The sequence below is a fragment of the Corapipo altera genome, unplaced genomic scaffold (genome assembly GCF_003945725.1).
Source record: "Corapipo altera isolate COAL_440 unplaced genomic scaffold, ASM394572v1 2, whole genome shotgun sequence".
Lineage (NCBI taxonomy): Eukaryota > Metazoa > Chordata > Aves > Passeriformes > Pipridae > Corapipo > Corapipo altera.
Genome location: NW_020884890.1, coordinates 5,614,493 through 5,635,818, shown reverse-complemented (window position 1 = coordinate 5,635,818; position 21,326 = coordinate 5,614,493). Strand labels below are relative to the sequence as shown.

The 21,326-nt window shown below is 37.4% G+C and overlaps 1 protein-coding gene across 5 annotated transcripts in view; it reads right to left on the bottom strand.

The window, feature by feature from the left end:
• Positions 1 to 21,326, bottom strand: part of COL19A1 (collagen type XIX alpha 1 chain) — a 191,609-nt gene that overhangs the window by 169,193 nt on the left and 1,090 nt on the right. For 4 of the 5 annotated variants that reach the window (XM_027644988.1, XM_027644991.1, XM_027644990.1 and 1 more), the window contains exons 2-4: positions 19,678 to 19,807; positions 10,678 to 10,752; positions 10,091 to 10,190 (exon numbers count right to left, since the gene is read on the bottom strand). In XM_027644988.1, coding sequence (XP_027500789.1) covers positions 10,091 to 10,190; positions 10,678 to 10,752; positions 19,678 to 19,771 — 269 coding nt within the window. In that variant the 5' untranslated portion in view covers positions 19,772 to 19,807. Of the gene's footprint in view, positions 1 to 10,090; positions 10,191 to 10,677; positions 10,753 to 19,677; positions 19,808 to 20,782; positions 20,823 to 21,326 lie in introns of those variants that run through there. The other variant, XM_027644989.1, reaches the window with a different exon arrangement.

Genomic DNA, 21,326 nt, shown 5'->3' with positions numbered 1-21,326 from the left:
TCTAAGAACATCATATTTCTTACTGCATGTCCGACTAGTAGATAAAATGTGGAAAAGTTATGACAGTAAAGAAAACACCACTATTATCACCAATATTTTGCATTACATAAAACTGTAGCATATAAGCATGCAATGAGATGAGAAAAAATATTTTGGAAGTTTTAAAAAGGAAATACTTAGTTCCCTCACCATTCTATGACAAAACCAGCATTTTGATGAATTCGCTCTTACCCTATAAATTATATGGTTGACAATGGAATTAAGACCCAACATCATGGAAACTGTATTCTTAAGGAAGAAAATCTGTTAACAGTATAGTCTATAATAGAATCGTAGAATCCCAGAATGGTTGAAGCTGGAAGGAACCTCTGGAGGTCATCTGATCCAATCCCCCTGCTCAGGTAGGACCATCTAGAGCCAGTTGGATAGGAGTACACATTTACTTGTGTATGAGAACAAAATCAATCCAGCATGAGCTGTTTAAGATGATACATTAATTCTGATTACAAAAATTAGGATGCTGTAAAAAATGTACTCTTAGGCACAATATGAGTTCATATGAGTAATGCTAACTCATTTTTAAGGAGAAAAGAGAAGCAAGGGTGTGTTATAACTTTGATCTTTCAAGAACTCTTAATTAGTTAATGAGTCGTGACTTTCCTTTCCATGAAATCATATCAGTTATCTTGAATCACAAAGTGTTTTTTTAGTGCTCCTAACACTTCCACAATCTTAAGCTTATGTAATTTCCTGGTAGCATAGCATATCTGTCCCCACATACTAACAGTAATACAATTATTTATCACTTTCTAAATTTAAAGAAAGTCCTGTGGAAAGGAAAGTAACCTATCAAAATAAGAAATCATTTCAAAGTCTTTTTGAGTTAACACATATCTGACAGCATTTCCTTTTCAGACATTCAAGTCATCTTATACAGTTTCATTACTAAATTACTGCTACAACTTAGCTTTTATGTTTGGTCCTGTTGTAGTACATTTTCTTCCAGTGTCTCTGTCCATATGATTATTCTTGTGAGCTACTGTCTTTATCACATATTGTCCATAGTTCAGCAAGGAACATAACGTCATATGTTAAACATTCTCAATTCTCAGTGACTTAATTTCACAGGAGATATTAGAAAAAAAAAAACCAAACAAAAAAAAAACCCTCAAAAAAGCAAACAAAAAAACCCCAAACACAAACAAACAAACAACAAAAAAACCAAAAAACCCAAAACAAGAACAACAACAAAAAAAACAACAAAAAAACCCCCAAAACTACTGCAATAGAAGACTCAGTTCCCAAAACTCCTCCTTTTCAAATACCACCTTTATTTATAAAATGAGTGAGCATTATCTACTCATTCTGTACAAGTTGCTGCTAGATATCAGTCCTGAGCAAGAGAGATAATTTAAGGCTGCAATTGTATGTACTATACTACAAGGTAAGTGCATCCACCATGAAGGGTCCTGAGTGCAAGAATTGGACCTAAAAGCGCACTTCTTCTCTCCAAGTCTTCGCAACCAGTTCCTGTTACTGTATATGCTCCTGGTGAATACTATTATACTTTTGTTTAGTTTCATAGATTAATTTAAACTGGCAGTCATCTAGAATTCTGAATCACTTGCTTAAGAGACAGATCCAATAAGAGGGGGGAAAAAAGTGTGCGTGGAGTCACAGCACCTTGATGACACTGCCTGTATTGTTACTTCTCAGAAGTGGTCCAAAGCAAAATATGCATTCAAAAGTATTCGAGTAAATCAACACTCTTCACCATACATTATAAGCATGCACATTTCTTACTAAACGTTCACAGAATTATTAAAACTGGAAAAGACCTTTAAGATCATCAAGTTCAACCATCAACCTAGCACCAGCACCATGCTCACCAATAAAACACGTTTTCAAGTGCCATAGCCATAATTTTTTTGCAAACTTCCAGGGATGGTGATTCCACCACACCCTTGAGCAGTCTATTCCAGTGCTTTACAAACATTACAGTGAAAAAAATCTTCTGAGCAGAACTCTCAGTAGAGTTCACAAAGAAAACTGAGTAAAAAAGGTAAATCGAAGTTCATCAAGGACTTTAACATTAACATTACTACTACAGGTGTATTAATAATTAGCTGTCTAATCCCCAAAATAAAAGATACATTCATTTTCACGTGAACATTAAAAGCATAATGCCATATTAGGAACTATCAACAAGTTATTCGAGGCCTGTATTGTCATGCCCAATCCCAGAGTATTTTTAGGATTTATTATTTCAAAATAGAATTCTAAGATACTGCAACTAGTCACACTGACTAAATCCAAAAATAACATTATCTCTTGCACATGGTTCTGTTAATACACCAATAGCTGTACATCAAGACTTGTTTCTAGAGATTACAGATCGTTCTACAAGCTGAAGTTTATTTCATCATTCCAAGTTTATAAATGAGTTTGTGGCATAAAAAATATTGACTTGAGACAGACGACTGCAATTAGCAAACTGTATACAGTTATGACTGAACTCAAGTTGATATACAGACCTCCAAGAGAAAAACCCATAGCATGGCCTGTACTGTTCCAGCAAAACTAAAGAAATATTTTTAAAAATTTGTCACTTTATCACCATTAAGTAAAAAATATTTCATGGCATGATGATAAAAACTGCAAAGAGTGACTCACATAGAAATACTAGAGGCCAAAAATCTCTCAGACCCAACTGAAAATAAATGAAAATCAGTGCAATGAAGAAAAAACATCAGACAGTTTCACTGTGAGACAGATCATGAACTATTTTTAGACATAAAATATAAAAACTCAGAGGCAAGGTGGAGGAAGGGCACGATATCTCTATGACACGTTTAAACAACAGAGCTCCAGTATAAACACAGATGTATCAGCACAAACAATCTTTTTGTAGGTACAACTTTAGTTAAGAGGAGAAATGCCTGACAGCATAGCTAAAGCAAACTAGCTTTCACAGAGTGTTAAATCACAAATGCCAGAAAAAGAAAGACATGATTTATTACAGGGTTGTTTGGGATTTTTTTCACAGTCTGCTGATAAATGCCTTTTGAAGCACATGGCACCATTGCTTTAGCTAGAGAAATTATATGCATTTTATAAAGACACTTGAATTCTCTCAGCTCAGTCAGTCAAACTGATAAATGATCTTTCAGTCTCTAACTTTATCCTACAAGATAATAGGGCTACAGTCTATCCTCAGCTGCACGCATTATGCCCAGTACATATCATTGAATTCTAGTTGCATATATCATGGCTGTATATACCCATAGCTATTCTGGTTTTCCAAGCATCTTCAACTGTACTGATTTTGCAACTGTACTTTTGTTCTAAGACTATCAAACGCAGATCTCGTATGGACTTATATCTGCGTCCTGCTTGTACTCACTTTCAAGAGACTTTTGCTTCAAAAAAAGTGGCCAAGATAAACCAAGACAACATTGCAAAGATTTTAGAAGTCAGCATGTTTGGCAGGGAGTAAGAGACATGTAAACTTTCCTGAAAGTTCCGCAAAGGCTGGAATCACTTAAGGCTCTCTTCAGCTGGTAAATTGAACAACCTATGGCAGAATTTGTGTCCAATTTTTTTCAAAGGTCATTGAGAAGTATCCAGGTAAATCGCTTCTGCTGAATCTAGAAATCTAATAACACAATAGCTTTGTCTAGCAATTTCAGTATCTATGACAGTATATGTTTTAGATTTTGTTATCTTATACAATAAGAAAACTGAAAAATAGTTTTGGCATCCATATCAGATAAAAATAGAAAGGAATTCCCTACAGGAATATATAGCAGAAGTGAAATTGCTTAGATACTGCAGATGCTGTTGTTTTAATCAGAACACTGGAAATGTTTTCCACAGGGCAGGTTAAACCATTAAAAACTAAAAGTACAGTTTCAGGGTTTGTTTAAGCTAAGGTCAGGTTGGTCCCAGCCCTGGCAGTGCTATCTTGCTCCTTATTAGCTGTGATTGCTGGAGATCACACAGCCACAGGGATCAGCCACCAGTCTCACTGACCACAGAGGCTGATGCTTACGAGGAGAAAGTGAGATGAGGCTGAGAGCTGGAGCTGAGTGCTGTGAAAGCAAGCTCCTAATTTTATTTTCTTCCAAATAATAATTCAGACTGGACAGACTTTTCCCTTAAAACAAAGGCAGAACGACAAAAATAACAATGAAATACATGTTTTCCAAATTAAGGAAAGTTCTTTATGTTAGAAAAGTAAACTGCCTTTACTATTTTTTCTTTTGGTGCTTCTGTGATTTGCTTAATGCTGCCTTAAGTTTCACCTTGAACTATGAGGCACGTGGGTATCCACAGAAACATTGCTGGTCTCCTCCGCACTCTTGCTGTGGACAGGTGTCCTTAAAATACACATCTCCCAAAAGCCCCTTCCCTTTATCTGCAAATGCTTTACAACAAGAACATCATCACTGGGGAAAAAAGAAAAAGAAACAATCTGCTTCATCCAACACTGTCTTACCAATTCAACTGGTAAACACTCCCCCACTAAGCACTGCACTGTTGGGGGAACACACTACAGATCAAAGAATTCCAATTTGTTACATTCAGTGGCATAATTAAAATAGATTTTCTAACTCTCTGTTCCCTCACAGCCTGCTTTTAATGTAAGTACCAGACTTTTTTGCCCATGTACTCTTCCCCTCTGCCACCTGTCTGTCTTTACCTTTGCTTTCCCAATTATTTCTGTGCAGTAAATTGCATATTAAATTATAGGATGATTCAAGCTCAATATAGAAGCTATAATCCATTAATACCTTAATTTTGAATCTTATGAAAAGAACTTAGCGTATTTCTTTTTAAATTATGAGGTAGAAATAAGCCCAAATATACACAAAAACATTCACATGTGTTTATTCTTTAAAAGAAGTATTGTTCTGCCATTTTTCATGGTAAGAGGCCACAATTTTCTCCTTAGTTATGAAATTAAATAATTGGTATTTAAATGGTAGGTACAGCACCAATTTTCTCTTTCAACAGTAATCACTGTATCTTCCGTCTTTTCAATGTATAAAATACAGTAAGTTTTCAAGTTTCTGGAAATAAACACAAAGTACACTATTTCAGTACCTTTCAACAAGAATTGGAAAAAAAGACTAAATCACTACAGCTAAATCACTACTACTACTGCTGTGAAAGACCTGAAAAAAACCACCAAGATTTTTACTACATTCAGGCTCCCACACTCAGGAAGCAAATTCCAAAAACAAGACCTTTTTCTTGAAAATACCCTGCAACCAAAATACCAGACATTTCAGTCTTGGCAGTGTTGTTTTCAACTGCTCAAAAGATCTTAAATAAACACATGATACAGTAAAGGAAAGGTGGTTTCTTACATAATCATCTAATATTTTAACAGAGCAAAGGCTAGCAAGACTTTGTGTAAGCACAGATAAAAGCTGGTTTGAATAATTTCAACTACTGCCTCCAAATAGGGGTAACAATCTGTTGCCATGTTCAGCCAATGTTTTAAAAGTTTTTGATGAAATCTTTTGGAAACTGGTGATTTTCACATCTATCTATTCTATACTATATTTAAGAAAAATATATCTTAAAAATATTTTTCAAGAAGACTGTTAAACCTGACTCTGCTGCCCATGAGGACCTTCACTGACAGCTGAAGTCATATGAAAGGAACTTGGTTTTTCAGTTTGGTGAAGAGAGAGGTCTCAGCAGATACAGTCAGAGAACATACAGCAAAGTAAATAGTTGCAAAGCCACCTAGAGATAGGTACCTTTGGGAAAGCATACTGCTAATCATGAAAAGGCTTCCAACAGTGAGCACAGAAACTGCCTCACTTCATGCCAGCTGTGCTTTACAAAATGGAATTCCCTCCACATTTTTTTGTGATTAAAAAGGTTAGCACTAAAACCGAACAGAAACCTCCACGTAAATATTCTTTCATCATGAATTTCTGTTTTTAGCAGAAAGAATCCTCCAGCCTGGAATTTACTGAGACAAGTGGGAACAGTATTTCTGCCTCCAGTAACTAGACATCACAAAGAGGTGAAACACTTTCCCTGAAATATGGGCCAGACCACAGCTCTTCTGGCAGCACTGAGTGACAACATTGCTGGTGGAGCTCAGTAGTCCAAATACAGTCAAAATCCAAGCTCTTTTGTAGTATCTAACAATGAAAGGGCAGAATTCCTAAAAGAGTCGTGACAGTGATCCCAAGTGCTGTAACTCAGATCATTTAACAGCCAGCTATGATAATCTCCTCAGTAAATTAATATGGTTTGTCAAGCCAAACAAACTGCAAAATAAGAAAGCTGTGACAGTGCCATGAAGATTTGCTAATCATTAATATCCATTTCCAAAACTTCAGAACGTCAGATGAAATCAACTTATTATCTCCTTTATTGGCACTTTCAGAAGAGGAAAAAAATGGCCCACCAGCAACCCAGAAAAGTGAGAATGAGGAACAACTGACATCTCATGCATCTCTAGGGAAAGACAATGAAATTAATTCTTCATAGTGCTATCTACTCTAAGGCAAGTGAATAACAAAGATGAGCCTAAAAGGCTTCATGTCCAGAAGTACTGAATACTGCTGGCAGACCTAATGGAGCTGCTATCAGCACAGAGCCCTGTGCTGCTTTTGTCAGAAAAATCTATACCACACTGGAATATACTACATAGGCAGTATATGTTAAACTCTGGAGAAAAAAATATGACTCTACAATTTATTTGTTGAAATAAAAGTAAAACATTATACAATTATGATTATTCTATATTTCTATGGTGCGATTATGACTATATAATTAGACTGTCTGCATAACAGTATTTTCCTGTGAATTTCTTTATGATTCAAAGGCTCAGTTATACTACTTTCCTCAGGGAGAACTTCTATTAAAGTCCACATAAGCACTGCAATAATTAAGTCACAGTATTTTACTTTTAAAATCACACTTTAATCCAGAAAATATTACTGGAATTACATTAATATTTAACAGTCAATTACATGGAACATAAGAAAAGCTATCCATCTCCTACCACAAAACAAATATGTACAGAACTCTATCACAAAAAGAGACAAAGACCTATAACTAAAATCCAGCATAAATAAATGTAATCAATTTCCTAAACTGACAGAGCATTGTAAATTATTTACAACATATAAATAGGTGAAACACTATTCCAGGTCCATTGAAAAAAACCAAAATGGCATCACAGAAGAAAAATGGCACAGCATAGCTTTCTATTACCCACACTACGACTGAACGAATGAAATGCAAGAGGAGATGTGCCAAGTTACTTGATACTTGCTAGTCAGCTTAATCAGATACTCTCAATTTCCTGCAGGATGGATAACAAACACTGTTCTGCTTCTTACTGCTCACAACGTCTACTAAAATATTTTCTGAGGGAGAATGATCCTGAAAACTTGTATGCATTTAATAACACGCGATGTCTGGAATCACAGTGTAATTGCAACAACAGAAAGTCATTATATATTTAACAAACCGCATTAATTAGAAATAGAATTTATTTTCAATTACATGCATTTCTGTGAAGAAAGGTTAAAAAAGCATGAGCGAGACTATTGCCATGAAGTATTAGGATTTAATGGAAATTTTTCAGTGCTTGAATGTTATTGAAAATACTTTGAACCCTTCTATTGTTCAGGAAGATATATGTAAGAGGTACTACATGTAAGAGGTACTACTTAATTCGACAACAAGTGGACTGAAAATCTTATCTTGTACCTTATTCTCATCAATAATGAGATATTAATTTTCAGCCTAACTATATTTATACATTAGCATGGATATGCTTATTTTTTTAATAATCGTCTCAGTTGCCTCATCCACCTAAACTTTCTATCCATTAGATATGCATATTTTTAGGGGAAACGGGAAAGATTTTCCCTTTAGTTTTTCCTTAATGAGGACACATGGAAGACAACAACAGGGAAGGAGAGGAACAGGAGAACCGAGACAATTAAAGCCAAACCAGCTGCCGTCCAGGTTCACCCTTCACCGAAATTCTTTACCCCCTGCCCAAGTTACACTGACAATGAAGAAAAACTAGCAATTTTTTACTCCTTTCAAAAAGTTGATAAAATACAGGAAAGAGATAAAGAGAAGAGATAAAATACATGAAGAAAGAACTTAGATTTCTCTCCTCTTCCATAAAGTTAAAAAAAAAAATAAATAAAAAATTGCAACTTTCTCAAGTATTAACTTAATACTCAGCAAAGTATTAACTTCCCTTAGAGTTAACATTCATAAAGTCACAGCTATCAGCCATGGTGTGAATTCCCCATTTTCATTACCTTCACTAATAAACTGCTTTTTAAAGAGGAAAAGAAAACACAGACATTAGTATTCAGGCCTACTAATAGAAGCTGAGGAAAAAATCTTACATTTTTTTTTATCTCAACATCACCTCTCAGACTACTTCCAAAAACACTTAGAAATTCTTAGAAATCAATACTTCAAATCATTAATTTTACCTCAAAGTAATATGAATTTTAAATAATCCACCCTTTTGTAATTTATAGCTCCTGTCTGCTCCATTTTTGCCACTGATTTGCTTACTGTTTCAAAATAAAGTCAGCTTGCAACACGCATTTCTTAGCACTACTTAGCTTCTTATTCATAAAGGAAAACTCCTCCACAGTTTTTATTATTGCCTTGATTTTCTACTCTTATGTAGTCTCATGTTTCCCTCAAAATCTCATTCATTGAAAAAAAAAATCTGTAAAAATCTGAAAAATTTATAAGAATAGATTTTCAAAAGAAATTTTTCTTACTAACAAACTTATATTTTTAGTAAAGATTTTATGGGTGGTACCTAATTTCTCCTGCTCCTCTTCTTAAGGCAATATGGATAATATTGGTAAGGTCCTAATAAAACAAGAGTACTCCCTGTGTCAAGGAATTTTATCTAGTAATTTTTTCTTTAATAGCTAATGTCCATGGTATTTAAAAAAAGACAATGATTAGTTTAACTTTGCAAAACTACAAAAGCATAACCATTTAGCATTTACAGTACCTAGTAAGTCAGAAAAACTTGGAATCTATCTAGCAATTTAGGATATTTAGCTTCTCTTTCTTTCATCATGCTCCTCTCCCAAAGATCATTTTGTTTTGTGTCTGGGTGCCTCCAATTCCTCTCTTCCTCCTCCTCCCTGGCCTCATGCTACCCACAGTCCGTCTGTGCCATGCCCAGGATCCAAGCAAAGGGGAAACCCGAGAGCCAGGTGTATTTTTTAACTAGGCAAGCTGGAGCCAGACCTCTTGCAACAGAAAATACCCAACCTGAAGACATGGGAATACAGTTGCTTCCCTCATCATCACAGGAACACGCTGTACAGAAACCACAGTCCCATGACTCAGAGCACAACACAACCAAGAAGCTCTGAGATGAGCTCCACTGAGTACAGGGAACCTGAAACTACATTCCTATCTGCTTCTTGGCATTTCCTTGTCCCTGAGCAAACTTAAATCCATTCAACCCCATTATGCCTTACTCTCTTTCACCTTCCTTTTGATTTTTTATGCAGTCTCTGCCTTTCATCCCACCCTATGTCAGAATAGGATATTGCCTACTTTCTCCTCTACAATGAATACCCACCATCCTGTTGCTGCTCAAAAGCAATACGTCAATTCCAGGAAAAAAAATAACATTCAAAGAAATGGTGACACTGTCTTTTTAATCCTGCCAGCAGCAATGAGAGAGAGGACAGCCAACTTCACTGAGGGAAGATTAGCATAATACTTCTTGTCATACCATGAAAGTTATTTGTTTCCTTTGTTTTATAAATATTTATGTATTAACAATAGAGTTTTCAGTATCAAAATCATGATTTGAGAAAGTGATATTCACAATTAACTTACTACCTAGATACTTCCAGATTCCAAAAGGAAAACACACCAAAATCAAAATGCTTCCCACAGAAAAAAAACCTGTTACAGATCACAATGCCCGAAAACAAGATGTACTGCTTTCTGTTGTGTCCTTTGAATATACTGCTAAGTTATTCAGTTAATTAGTAGCACTGGGTCTGAACTCTATCACTAAGGATTAAAGTAGTATCTTACTTACCTTGTATCTCTAATGAGAGGTGCACTTCCCAGTTTAAAACAGATCTTTTCCCCTCCACAAGGTGTTTGCCTCAAAGAAAAGCTTTCTGCCAGATCAAATCCTGTAAAATATGACACAATATGATACAATTTAATGGGATTTAAAAACCAGAAGTAAATACTGACTCTTAGCATGCTTGGTGACTTTCTGGAATACAGACTGACAAGCTATTTTGAAAACCAATACTTGAAGACAGAGAAAATTTCAATATTCATTTTAACAAAACTATTCATGCAAAATTCACTTGATAGATGACTTTGCTACCTGAGAAATGCATTTCTTATTTCCTTTTATCATCTGAACTGATAAGAATGTAGGATCATTGGGAAAAACTATGGAAATCAATGTGGCTGCCGAACTTGAACCACTGCTTCCAAAGAACAACACGTTCTGATCTTAATCCCACTTTCCTAACAACAGCAGCAGCTTTTGCAGTTTGGGGGGGGCATTCTGTCCCGTCTTTTCAATTTTAAAGCCAGTTTCAGTCAGACTATGATTACATCCACTACTAGCCAATTAATATAGACAACACTAGCTCAGTCATTTACCTGAAACACCACGACTGTCTCTGTTGATTTGTTTGAGATGACGGACAGTTGTTTTCATTAAAGGACACACAGCACCTTCAAGAGAACACAGTTTAAAACAGAACACATCATAAAATGCTATCAAACTAAAATTAATGGTAAAAAACTATCATGACAGTGATATTAACAGGAATGTTTCTTTTTGTTTCTTTAGGATATGAAAAGCAGCTATAAAACAAATTATAACATCTAAAAAAAATAATAGGAGCAATGATATTTCAGATTCTATACTACACTTACAAGAATATGAGCAGATACAAGTTTTACCTCATTTTAATTCAGCTGCTTCTGGTTAAAGTTCATATGAACTATACAACCAGAAGAAAAACACTAAACTGTTACCATGCCATTCCCATCTACAACACTCAATAAAGCAGTAACATCTGTTCTAAGTTCTTTTTGAATTTCTGACTATATTATTAGAAAATCTTTTTCCCCTATTAATGAATATGAAAAAATAAAGCATAGATGCTTGACTACTATGAAAATAATCTACTGTTAATTCAGGGAACAGTAAGTAATTTCAAAATGTGGATTAACAAGGCTATAATCATATCCTGTAACAAACAATGCCAACAATACTTATATTTTTAAAAAAATGGTTGAAAATTAAGTAGGGGAGTAAATCTGAACCAAAGTATTTGGGTAAACAAGCAGAATATTCTAAATTGTGGAACATGGTAAACTCTGAGGTTAAATCTAATGGAACGCTTAGATCAAAAACTGTATTATTAATATACAATATCTTAGCTCTTTACTTTTTTTAACAGACACATACAAATGCCCACTTTTAAGAAACAAATACAGAAAAATATCAGGTTTTTATGCATAGGTAATAAATAGGGCTCGCTCTTTAACAAGTTTTGCAAAGAGCCCTGCTAAATCCTAATAAAACCAGCAAATGAACGATGACAAGTAATGATATTTGGCCTATAAGCTTATCAAGCACAGAGATCTGTGAGCTAATGAAACTAAAAAGATGTCCAAGGTATATTTGAGGTTGCTGAACAGTGAAGGTCAAGAGGCTTTCTCAAGTGTCAGTTCAACGAAAAGAGTAAGGAGTGCCCTACCATTAACCTGAAAATTATCTATATTTAAATGTTTCATAACAGCATTCAGACAACCACTGGCATTCAAAATAGCTGTATTTGTAATCTTAAAGCATGATATTTGTCATTCATTCTGTAGTTATGCAGAAAGCATAGTATCCTTCAAAACTCTTGAGTGCTATTAAATATACTTCATTATTTGGTCTGGATTAAGAAGAGCTAATTGGAAATAACTAGTAAAAGTGAAACTAGATTATATAATACAGACATAAGGACACCTCCTGATAATATGGTCAATGAAAGCTATGTCATTGTTTAAAGAACGAACCGGGTGACACTTTTTTTTTTGTAAGATTCATTAAGTTCCATGTCCTTCACATCTACAATTACATTTACAAATAACATCAGAGATAAATTAGTTTACTTCTAGGGAATAAATTCTTTCTTTCCTTCAAATGGATACATAAATACAGGTATACACATGATTTTTCCTATACTGATAGATATAGTTTCAAGATGAATTAGATAAAGCATATGAATTAAAAAACATAAATTCCCTTTCCCTATAAAGGATGCAGAATTGTAATGAATATTCATGTTGAAATCTCTGAAATTAAATCTTTCACCATTCTTGGTTTGCAGGGAATTTTATGTAGTGTGAAAAGCATTCACTGGATTTACATAGTAACATAGAAATTTCAATACACCATTTGATATATACACACAGTATGGGACAGAAACAGGTTCACCTTAGATACCCTTTAGTCTACAAACCTCAATCATCAATCAGATATAAAGATTATTAAACTACAGACTTCTATATACTGCTACTCTAAAACAAGGAATGCAGTTGTGGTAGATTTATGTAAGTATAGCTCTAACAAATATGTTGGTGTAAAGGAAGCCATTTTTAACTGAAGCCACAATAGCACATCAGACATTTTTTTGGTAACTACATGTTTTCTAACCACGTTTTTTTTCAATATATAGATAAAGACTACAGGGCAAATTCCCTTTTTGGTTAAATTCTTGACAGTACTTAAAATAAGAGCAGACAGATATTACTTACTGCTGATTTTACCCTAAACTGATGTAGTAATCTCTAGAGAACCTGGGACACAAGTGTGCTTTGTTTTTTTTCAGCATTGACTTACATGAGGATTTAGTGTGAAAGACTAGGAATTTTTAGCTTATTCCCCACAGTCACTTTCTTCCAAGTCCAAATATAGACTCAAGCCTTAATTTTTGTGTTCTTCAGATGATAGCAATGATTCCTCACATGCCACAGACTGTGGACCTATTTTTATCAGTGGCATAACAGTCACAGCATAGACAGGTCATTTGAGTGTTAGATATTTGGTTATATTCCATATCCCCCAAAGAACTGAAAGGGTTACCGTGAATCTTCTATCTCATACTGTTGATGTACTCCTTTAGTCCAATGCTGTTCTTTTTAACAGAGAGCTAAGGCAATACTCTCAAATAACAAGACCAAACCCTCTCCATACCAAGACTGACGACTTTCATTGCTATACATTAATGAAAATTCTTTCTAAGTTACAGCTTGTACAGTTAACCTCTTCCACAATTTTTAGTACTGCTGGAAGGTCCTTAAATTTTCTTTAGCCCAAGACAAAACAGACAGTTTGCCCATTCAACCTGTGGGTAGCTGAATGAGAATGTCTATGTGAAGATACTCAGGAAAGGAAAAGAAACAGGCAAACCCTTACTGCTAATCCAGATATGGAAACCATGAACCTATCTGCCCTGTTAGAATACATTATTATAAAATTAATGAAATAGTAAAAAGAACGAGCTTACATTTATACACTAGATTACTCTGCACATGGCAAAACTGCATCTGTGTGGACTGAACTAAAAATTTCATATTAAAACAGTGATATCAAAGGTCAAGGTAACATATCTATAAATTAACGAGTTCACCTATCCATAAGACAAATTAGACCTTGATATTTATAAATCAATGAGTTCTACATATGAGCCTATTAATATAAAATCAACCTCATCATTTTGAAAATATGTATTTATGCGGACCAAGTAGATACATCACAGACCACTGATCTTCTGTCTTTCCAGTAAAACAATAGTAAGAATTTTTTGTTTGTTTTCTAATCGAATTATGAAAAACAAAAAAAAGGGCATTGCATCTAAACATATTTGCTGCAACACGCAATGACATGTTCCTAATTCCTGGAATAATCAAGACACCTGTTGAAGGACACTGCAACTTCCATCTAAGCACCATGCTCAGCTTTCCATTCCAAGCAAACGAGGACAGAGGAACTCTGGAGCATGCTTCAGTCTCTCTTAAAGACATCTCTTGTGTGCACTTCCTGATTATGAACCGTAACTTCCAATAAGCACTCCTGACTTTTCCAGATCAAATGTAACCTGTAATGGCTAGATTCACTTTGCAAGTACCTACATGCTACTTTACAATTAAACTTTATGTTCAGCTGAAGTTTTCAGCTGCCATCTAACACCACTGAAATGCACATTGCAAGGGCACTGAAGTTTCCATCAGTAAGCATGACCAACCTAATGAATGTGGCCAAACAGCAAAGCCCTAATATCCCATCATCCTATGTCGACTCAAGCTTCAGACACAAACACATATTAGCCAAGATTTGTCTCACACTTACTGGATAAAGCTTCACAAACATATAGACATAGGGAACATCTTCAGAGTTTGGAACACATTGCAAATATCAGCAACAACATCCAATGAGTCCACCTCAAAGGTATTTGTACTAAAGTTAAGCAGACTCAGCTGACCTGCTTTCAAATAAGGTCAAGAATTCAGAAATCCTACATACCTGTAGCCTCAAGTATAGAGGCACCGGGAAATGACATGTGAATTTTTTTTTTTCTCCTTTTTTACTCTGTAAACCAGATCATGTTACATTACAACATATGTGTTAATTAAGACAAGGGTGGGGAAAATGCATGACGGAGACATGATAAAGAAGTCAACTTAAGTCTGGTGACTATTTATATGGTTATGAAAGTAACAAACAGCTTTGGCAGACAGAATTAAGAAATCCCAGCTAATGGAGTTCAAGGGTTAGGATACTCATACTAGACCCTGGGAAACTATTCTCCCTTAAGGAAGAGTAGGTAGTGAAAAACAGGACTTCATATTATTTGAGACAGCCAGCATGGCTTCATCAAGGGCTAGTCTTCATGACCAACCTAGTGGCTTTCTACAATAGAGTGACTACATCTGTGGACAAGGGAAGAGCTATGGATGTTATCTGGATTTCTGCAGGGCCTTTGACATAGTCCCTACAACATCTCTAAGTTGGGGAGGTAGGGATTTGATTTGTGGACTGCTTGGTGGATGAAGAACTGGTTGGACAGTCACATCCAGAGGATAGTGGTCAACTGTAGCACTAAACCTGCATTATATGGGAAAACTGTTGTTTAAACATGTCTTAAAATGGCTTTTGGTAGTCTCTTTGCAAACACATGCTTCTTCTTCCTAACACCCCCCAGGGTAGTGTTATCTCAGGAATGTCCTGGGAAGGTGTCCTGAGGTGTTTTTCATTGGTCCTTGTTAACCCCTTCCTGTGATTGGGTGCTCCTGTAAGCCCCTTGAGACTTCTAATTGGTTACTCTGTGAAACCTCCTAAACCCTATAAATGTAACATCCCCCACAGTAAACTCACTCTTGCCTCCTCTCCACGCCCAGTGTCCTGTCTCCGTGCCGGCCATGGGGCCACGTGTGGGGGGGGAGGGGAGGGCACCTCTCCCCTCCAGGCTCAGGGCCAGAAGAGATCCCTGAAGAAACCCCTGGAGTTCCCTTTCCCCATCCTTCAAGGTGTCAGAATGGTTCCTCAGATGGAAATGGAACTAGAACTGGGCCACCCCACGTCGTGGGTGGGGAAAGGGATCCAGAGTCAACTGCTCACTGTCTAGATGGACATCAGTAACAAATGGTGTCCCTCAGGGGTCTGTATTGGGACTAGTGTTATTTAATGTCTTCAGCAATGACATAGGGGGATCCAGTGCATGTTCATCAAGTTTGCAGATTACACCAAGTTGAGTGGTGCAGTTGACACACCTGAAGGACAGGATGTCATCCAGAGGGACTTGGAGAAGCTCTACAAGTGGGCCCTTGGGAATCTCAGGAGGTTCAACAAGGTCAAGTGCAAGGTGCTGCACAATGGTTCAGGGCAATGCCCAGTATCAAAACAGGCTGTGGGATGAAGCAATTGAGAGCAGTCATGACAGGGAGGCTTTGAGAATACTTGTGAATGAAAAGCTGAAGATGAACCGACAGTGTGTGCTCATAGTCAAGAAAGCCAATTGTATTCTGGGCTGCATCGAAAGAAGCATGGCCAGCAGGTCGAGCTAGGGGACTCTGCCCGTCAGCTCTCATGAGACCCTCCCACCTGGAGGACTGCATTCAGTTCTGTGGCCCCACCATAAGAACGACATGGACCTGCTGGAGCAGATGCAAAAGAAGGCCACAAAAATGATCAGAGGGCTGGAGCACCTCTCCTGTGAAGACAGGCCAAGAGAGTTGGGGTCATTCAGCCCTGAGAAGAGAAGGCTCCAGGGTGACCTTACTGCAGCCTTTCAGTACTTAAAGGGGGCTTGTAAGAAAGATGGGGACAGACTTTCTATCAGGGTCTGCTGTGACAGGATAAAGGGTAATAATTTTAAACTAAAAGAGGTTAGACTTAGACTAGACTTCATGATAAGGGTGGTGAAACACTAGAATAGGTTGCCCAGAGAGGTGGTAAATGCTCCATCCCTGGAAATATTCAAGGTCAGGATGGATGGGAATATCAGAAATATGAATATATGAGAGCTTCTGTAGAGTCATTATCTTGATTTTGAAAAGTATCTAGCCATATTGAAAACATTAAAACAAAAAAAGCTGAACAGATTTGCATACTTGAAACCACTCTGTATTTGGGCTAAAGTGCCTATCCAAAATTATAATCTAGAGCCTATACTTTTCACAACGGATTCCATGTCAAAAGGCAATGGAAATTCACCATGCCTGACAGTCCCAGGACTTTGCTTATACTACATTTTTCATGGGTTAGCAAGTGACTTTAAAAACAGTAATTGTAAAACAAAGTTGAAAAAGAAGCAATGATCTGGGAATGAGACAGTATTAATATTCTTAATATAGAGCATTCTGGAATGATTAAATTAGAACTTCATGTGTCACTACAGCTCATATCTACTCTCAAAACCCAAATATTCCCAATAAGTTGACAACATGAACAAAATATTCTTGAAGTCAGATCAAAAACAGGATTGTGGAAAACTCCTGAACCCTCTCCCTCAGAGTTGCTATATTCTGCCATGAGAAGTGAGTGTTTCCTTCTGATGAACATTCAGCACAGCAAAGCTTCTGGATAGGCAAGAACTGAAAGAAATCCTTGCTGTGAATCTAACGGTTACTGGGACAATCAGAGCCTAAGGAGGACTGCTCTGAGACGATCCGGCATACTCTGTCACACTGACCTTTTCCTCAATACTGGTAGTTATTTATTACAATATTGACCCAAAGAATAAGTATATTTGCCATGCCGGCTCAGAAAGCTCTCCCCTACATATGCACACAAGTTAATCCTTTCCCTAACATACTTCTTTCCCTCATCACCCTTAAATTAACTCTAATTCACACTTTTTCATGAATTTCAAAGCCATTCCTTTAGAATCAAGTAGATCAGGTGATAAATTTCAGGATGTAAATACAATAATCCCAGATTGTCTCTAAATTTGCTTTGCTGGAAAGGCTTTCATATTAGCACAGTGAGAAATAAATGCTATGCATATGTTGTTGAAGGATTGTCTAGGCAGATACTGAGGGACAGATGCTGATCCAAACAGAATTGGTGCATAGGAGAGAACAAAGACAAAAGAAATAATGAGTTAGAGTGTCTTAATGCAAGATAGGAGGAGAAAAAAAAAAAAGAGGTTAGCTATTCCTCTCTTCTTGAAGTGAGCATATTTCCAATTTGTAACAGATTCATCTGCATATAAATTATCAAACTGTAGCAAGACTACTTTGCAACACAGAGTATTCGTGTCAGCTGAGCAGGGCAGATTAACAAAAGGTTTGCAGAAAGATCTATATTCGTGTTACTGCTGCTCCATTACTGGGTTTGTTCTTTCTCAACTCCTGCTTACTGGTCTACAAGTTGTATTTCTTTTTTGGACAGTAACCGTACCTACAGACTCTCGAAGAGTCTCTTTCCCATTATCAACTTAAGGCTTCACTGAGCCTATTCCCTGCTGTTGGCAGAGCTGCTCAAGCTGGCAGCTATCTACTTGTTATTCCTCACCATCTGCCTGTATCACCACAAACTGCAGAAGCATCTCTCAATTGCACACCATCAGCTATTCACAGGAGAAGTTCAATCTCTCTTCTTCTTCCTAGTGGTTCAATTGGACCCACATTTGATCCATTTGTGACAATCAGGTTAACGAAAACTGCAACTTCACTGCTGGCTGCCTAGCCACTAACTTCTAACAGAATGTAATGCAGAGTTCAGATTCACTGTATATTAGCAGTTCAATGTACCTCTCACATATGTCCAACATTTACTAAGACATATTTTCTTTAGGGGGAAAAAAAGAATATAGAAGAAAAGAGAAAATTCTTCCTGGAATTTTGTTTTAACATTTTTCAAGTTTCCATTTATTCATTTATATTGCTAGGGAACCTTCTGCACTCACATCATTTTAGCACTTTTAAAAACTTCCCTTCTGCAACTAACCAGCTAGCAGTCACAGAAAATACAACCTATTTTGCTTTTTTCAGACAGTTGAATAGAATGATTTTACAGCTGTGATGTAGGTTTGTTCTCTCACAGGGGTTAAGAATAATTCATCAGTAGAGCACTTAGCCTCGCTGCCCTAAAAATGTAAGGGAAAGAAATCTTTGACTTAAATTCAGACTCTTCACAATGCATTACTCTTACCTGAGAGCTCACACATTACACTTATTATTTATTCAATATTACTACTTGTAGTTTCCAGGAGTAGTAAAAGGATCATTATCCTAGTCACAGATTTTTTTAATTTCTTGGGCCTGAGTTTCAAATGTGCTATTGGAATTCAAAGTTTTTGTGTATGTATAGCTTCTATTATCTTTCATCAGATTTCTGGAAAAAGCAGCATTACTAAAAGTTAAGTTAATTTTTGAAAAAAAAAGTACTTTATTTAAATAACAATAAGCATGTTCTTCTTGCCAGTAAATGTAAGAAATTTATAGAAAGTTGAGGTATGCATGGAGGCTGAGCAATTCCAGAAAACGGACATTCTTCATGTGAGAAGCACACATGATGTGCCTTTAAGACAGAATTTACCACACCCTGGAGAGTTACTGTAGAGTTTAAGCGAGAATACTAGATAACATGTGGACAGAGAAAAAAGAAAACAAAGAAGTATGAGAAAATTTGCAGAATATGGATAACAGCTTTTAAGTTAGAAAATATCACTATATTCCTTTTCCCCACTAGGCACAAAGTTTTGTCTAAGATAGATACAGATAGATATAGCTCTTTGAAGTATTGTTTAGGTCAGTGTGATAACTAGTCTGCTATAATAAAGCCACGTGACTTTGTTCACAAAAGTTTCGCAAACTTTGATTTGTAATCTTGGTTTGTATGGTACGGAAAAAAAGGACAAAACAAAACTCCTAGGATCTACAACTGCCTCCAAGCACGATTCTTCCAACCACAAGGAAGGCTATTTGGAAACTGCTTCTAACGTAGTACATTCTACAAAAAAAGATTTACATTATCCTGTATAATTTTATCTCTTCATACTGTATATTTTCCATGTGCTGTTGGTATCTGTTAGAAATTTTTCAGTACTGAGATTTATGCCTTTGGTCTGTGATGGGCAAGAAAAGTGGAAGTACCTGTCTGGTCACTCACAGCCACGGAAGCAGAAACAGGAAGGAGGAGGAAGACTGCCATACAAAGCCAAATTATGCAGGATCCAATGTAGTTCATCTCCCCCTGGACACATATGAACAATCAACTACAAATCTGAAACAGAAAATAAACATTTTTATAACAGTTTCATCTTATTCTTTTCGCCTCACTCCATCAGAAAACTGCAAACAAAAATTTCTTAACTGTGAAGAGAAAGTTGCTAGCAACATGCAAGTGTATAATTTATCTGCTTAAGGAGCTACAAAAAGTCTTATGTCAATTTAGAAATAAATGACAAATATACTCCTTTTTAGTTCTTTATTGAACTTCAAAGTAACACCTTAGAAAAACTAACTCAGATATATTAGTTGTAAAGGCCCTGATTTTCCATTTAATTAGTAATTAATAATTTTATATTTCTCCCCAAATTATTTTTCAATTTTCAATATATTAGCTAAACTATTTGGTGTCACAACACTTCCAGTGACTTTGAAGACTACTACTGCTGAAGTAGTCTTCAAATTGAACAAAGAACAACATGCAGTTGTTTCAGTTTAAGCACAACAGAAAACAGAATATGCTGTTTCTTTACCATGCAAAATATACATGCAGCCTATATTTAATTGCCACTTAAAATCTCACAAATGTGCAGTCTGGCTTCAAGAACATAGCTTTTATTGTTCAGCTTTTCTTCTAAGTCAACTGCGATGCATAGATACACACAGATTTAATGACACACAGAAAATGGCAAATATTATTCTAATCTAATTCTAATCCAATCTTTTTCTGTAAGAAAAGCAAAACACATACCTAAGATGCAATTTTTATAATTATTTTCACAGGGCACCTTATTCATCATCAGAGCTATTCTGTCAGTCACATGCACTGACAGCAACTACACCATCATTAACTTTTCCAGCCTCCTCACCAGCAGCGAAGCCAATATATGTTCAAATAACATTATCATTTAATTTCCTGCACCTGCTTTGCAAGCAGGCATCGGGAATTCACTAGAGCTGCCGCTTCAGAGGACTCGTTTTTTGAAGGGCTCTAACAACCAGCATCACCACCCCCTCGCTGCCGCCGCACCTCCGGGCTTAGGTCCCCTCCCGCCGGGGGCTCCGGGAGGCTCCGCTCCCTCGCTCAGCCGGCGCTCCGGAGCGCACGGGGCGCCTGCGGAGCGACCCGAGCCCTCGGCAGCTCAGATTTTAACTCGGCAGTGCCGGCAGCTTCATTTCTCTCGGATCGAGCCCGGTTTGCCAGAGGGAAGGTCCAGCACTCCAGGCGGAAAGGCAAGCGGACAGCTTGGGCGGCGGGGCTGGGCGAGGAGCCCGAGCAGCGCCCCCGCCCCGCAGCCGGAGCTCGCTCTCTGAGCTCTCGGCTCCGCGCTCCCGGCCCCGCTGTCGGGCCTCCCCCGCCGCCCCCGCCCCGTCTCCCCGGACCCTCCTGCGGCGCCGGGAGCGGCCGGCCCGACCGAGCCGAGCGAGGGGCAGCGCCCGCCGACGCTTCCTATGCGGCCCCGGGGCGGAGCGGAGCCAGGATCCCGCTCGGGCCGGCGGCGCCTGCGGGAGGGGGAGCCCCGGTGCCGCCGGGCGCTGCGGCGGGGCCGCGCCGGCACCTGCGCGGGGCCGCA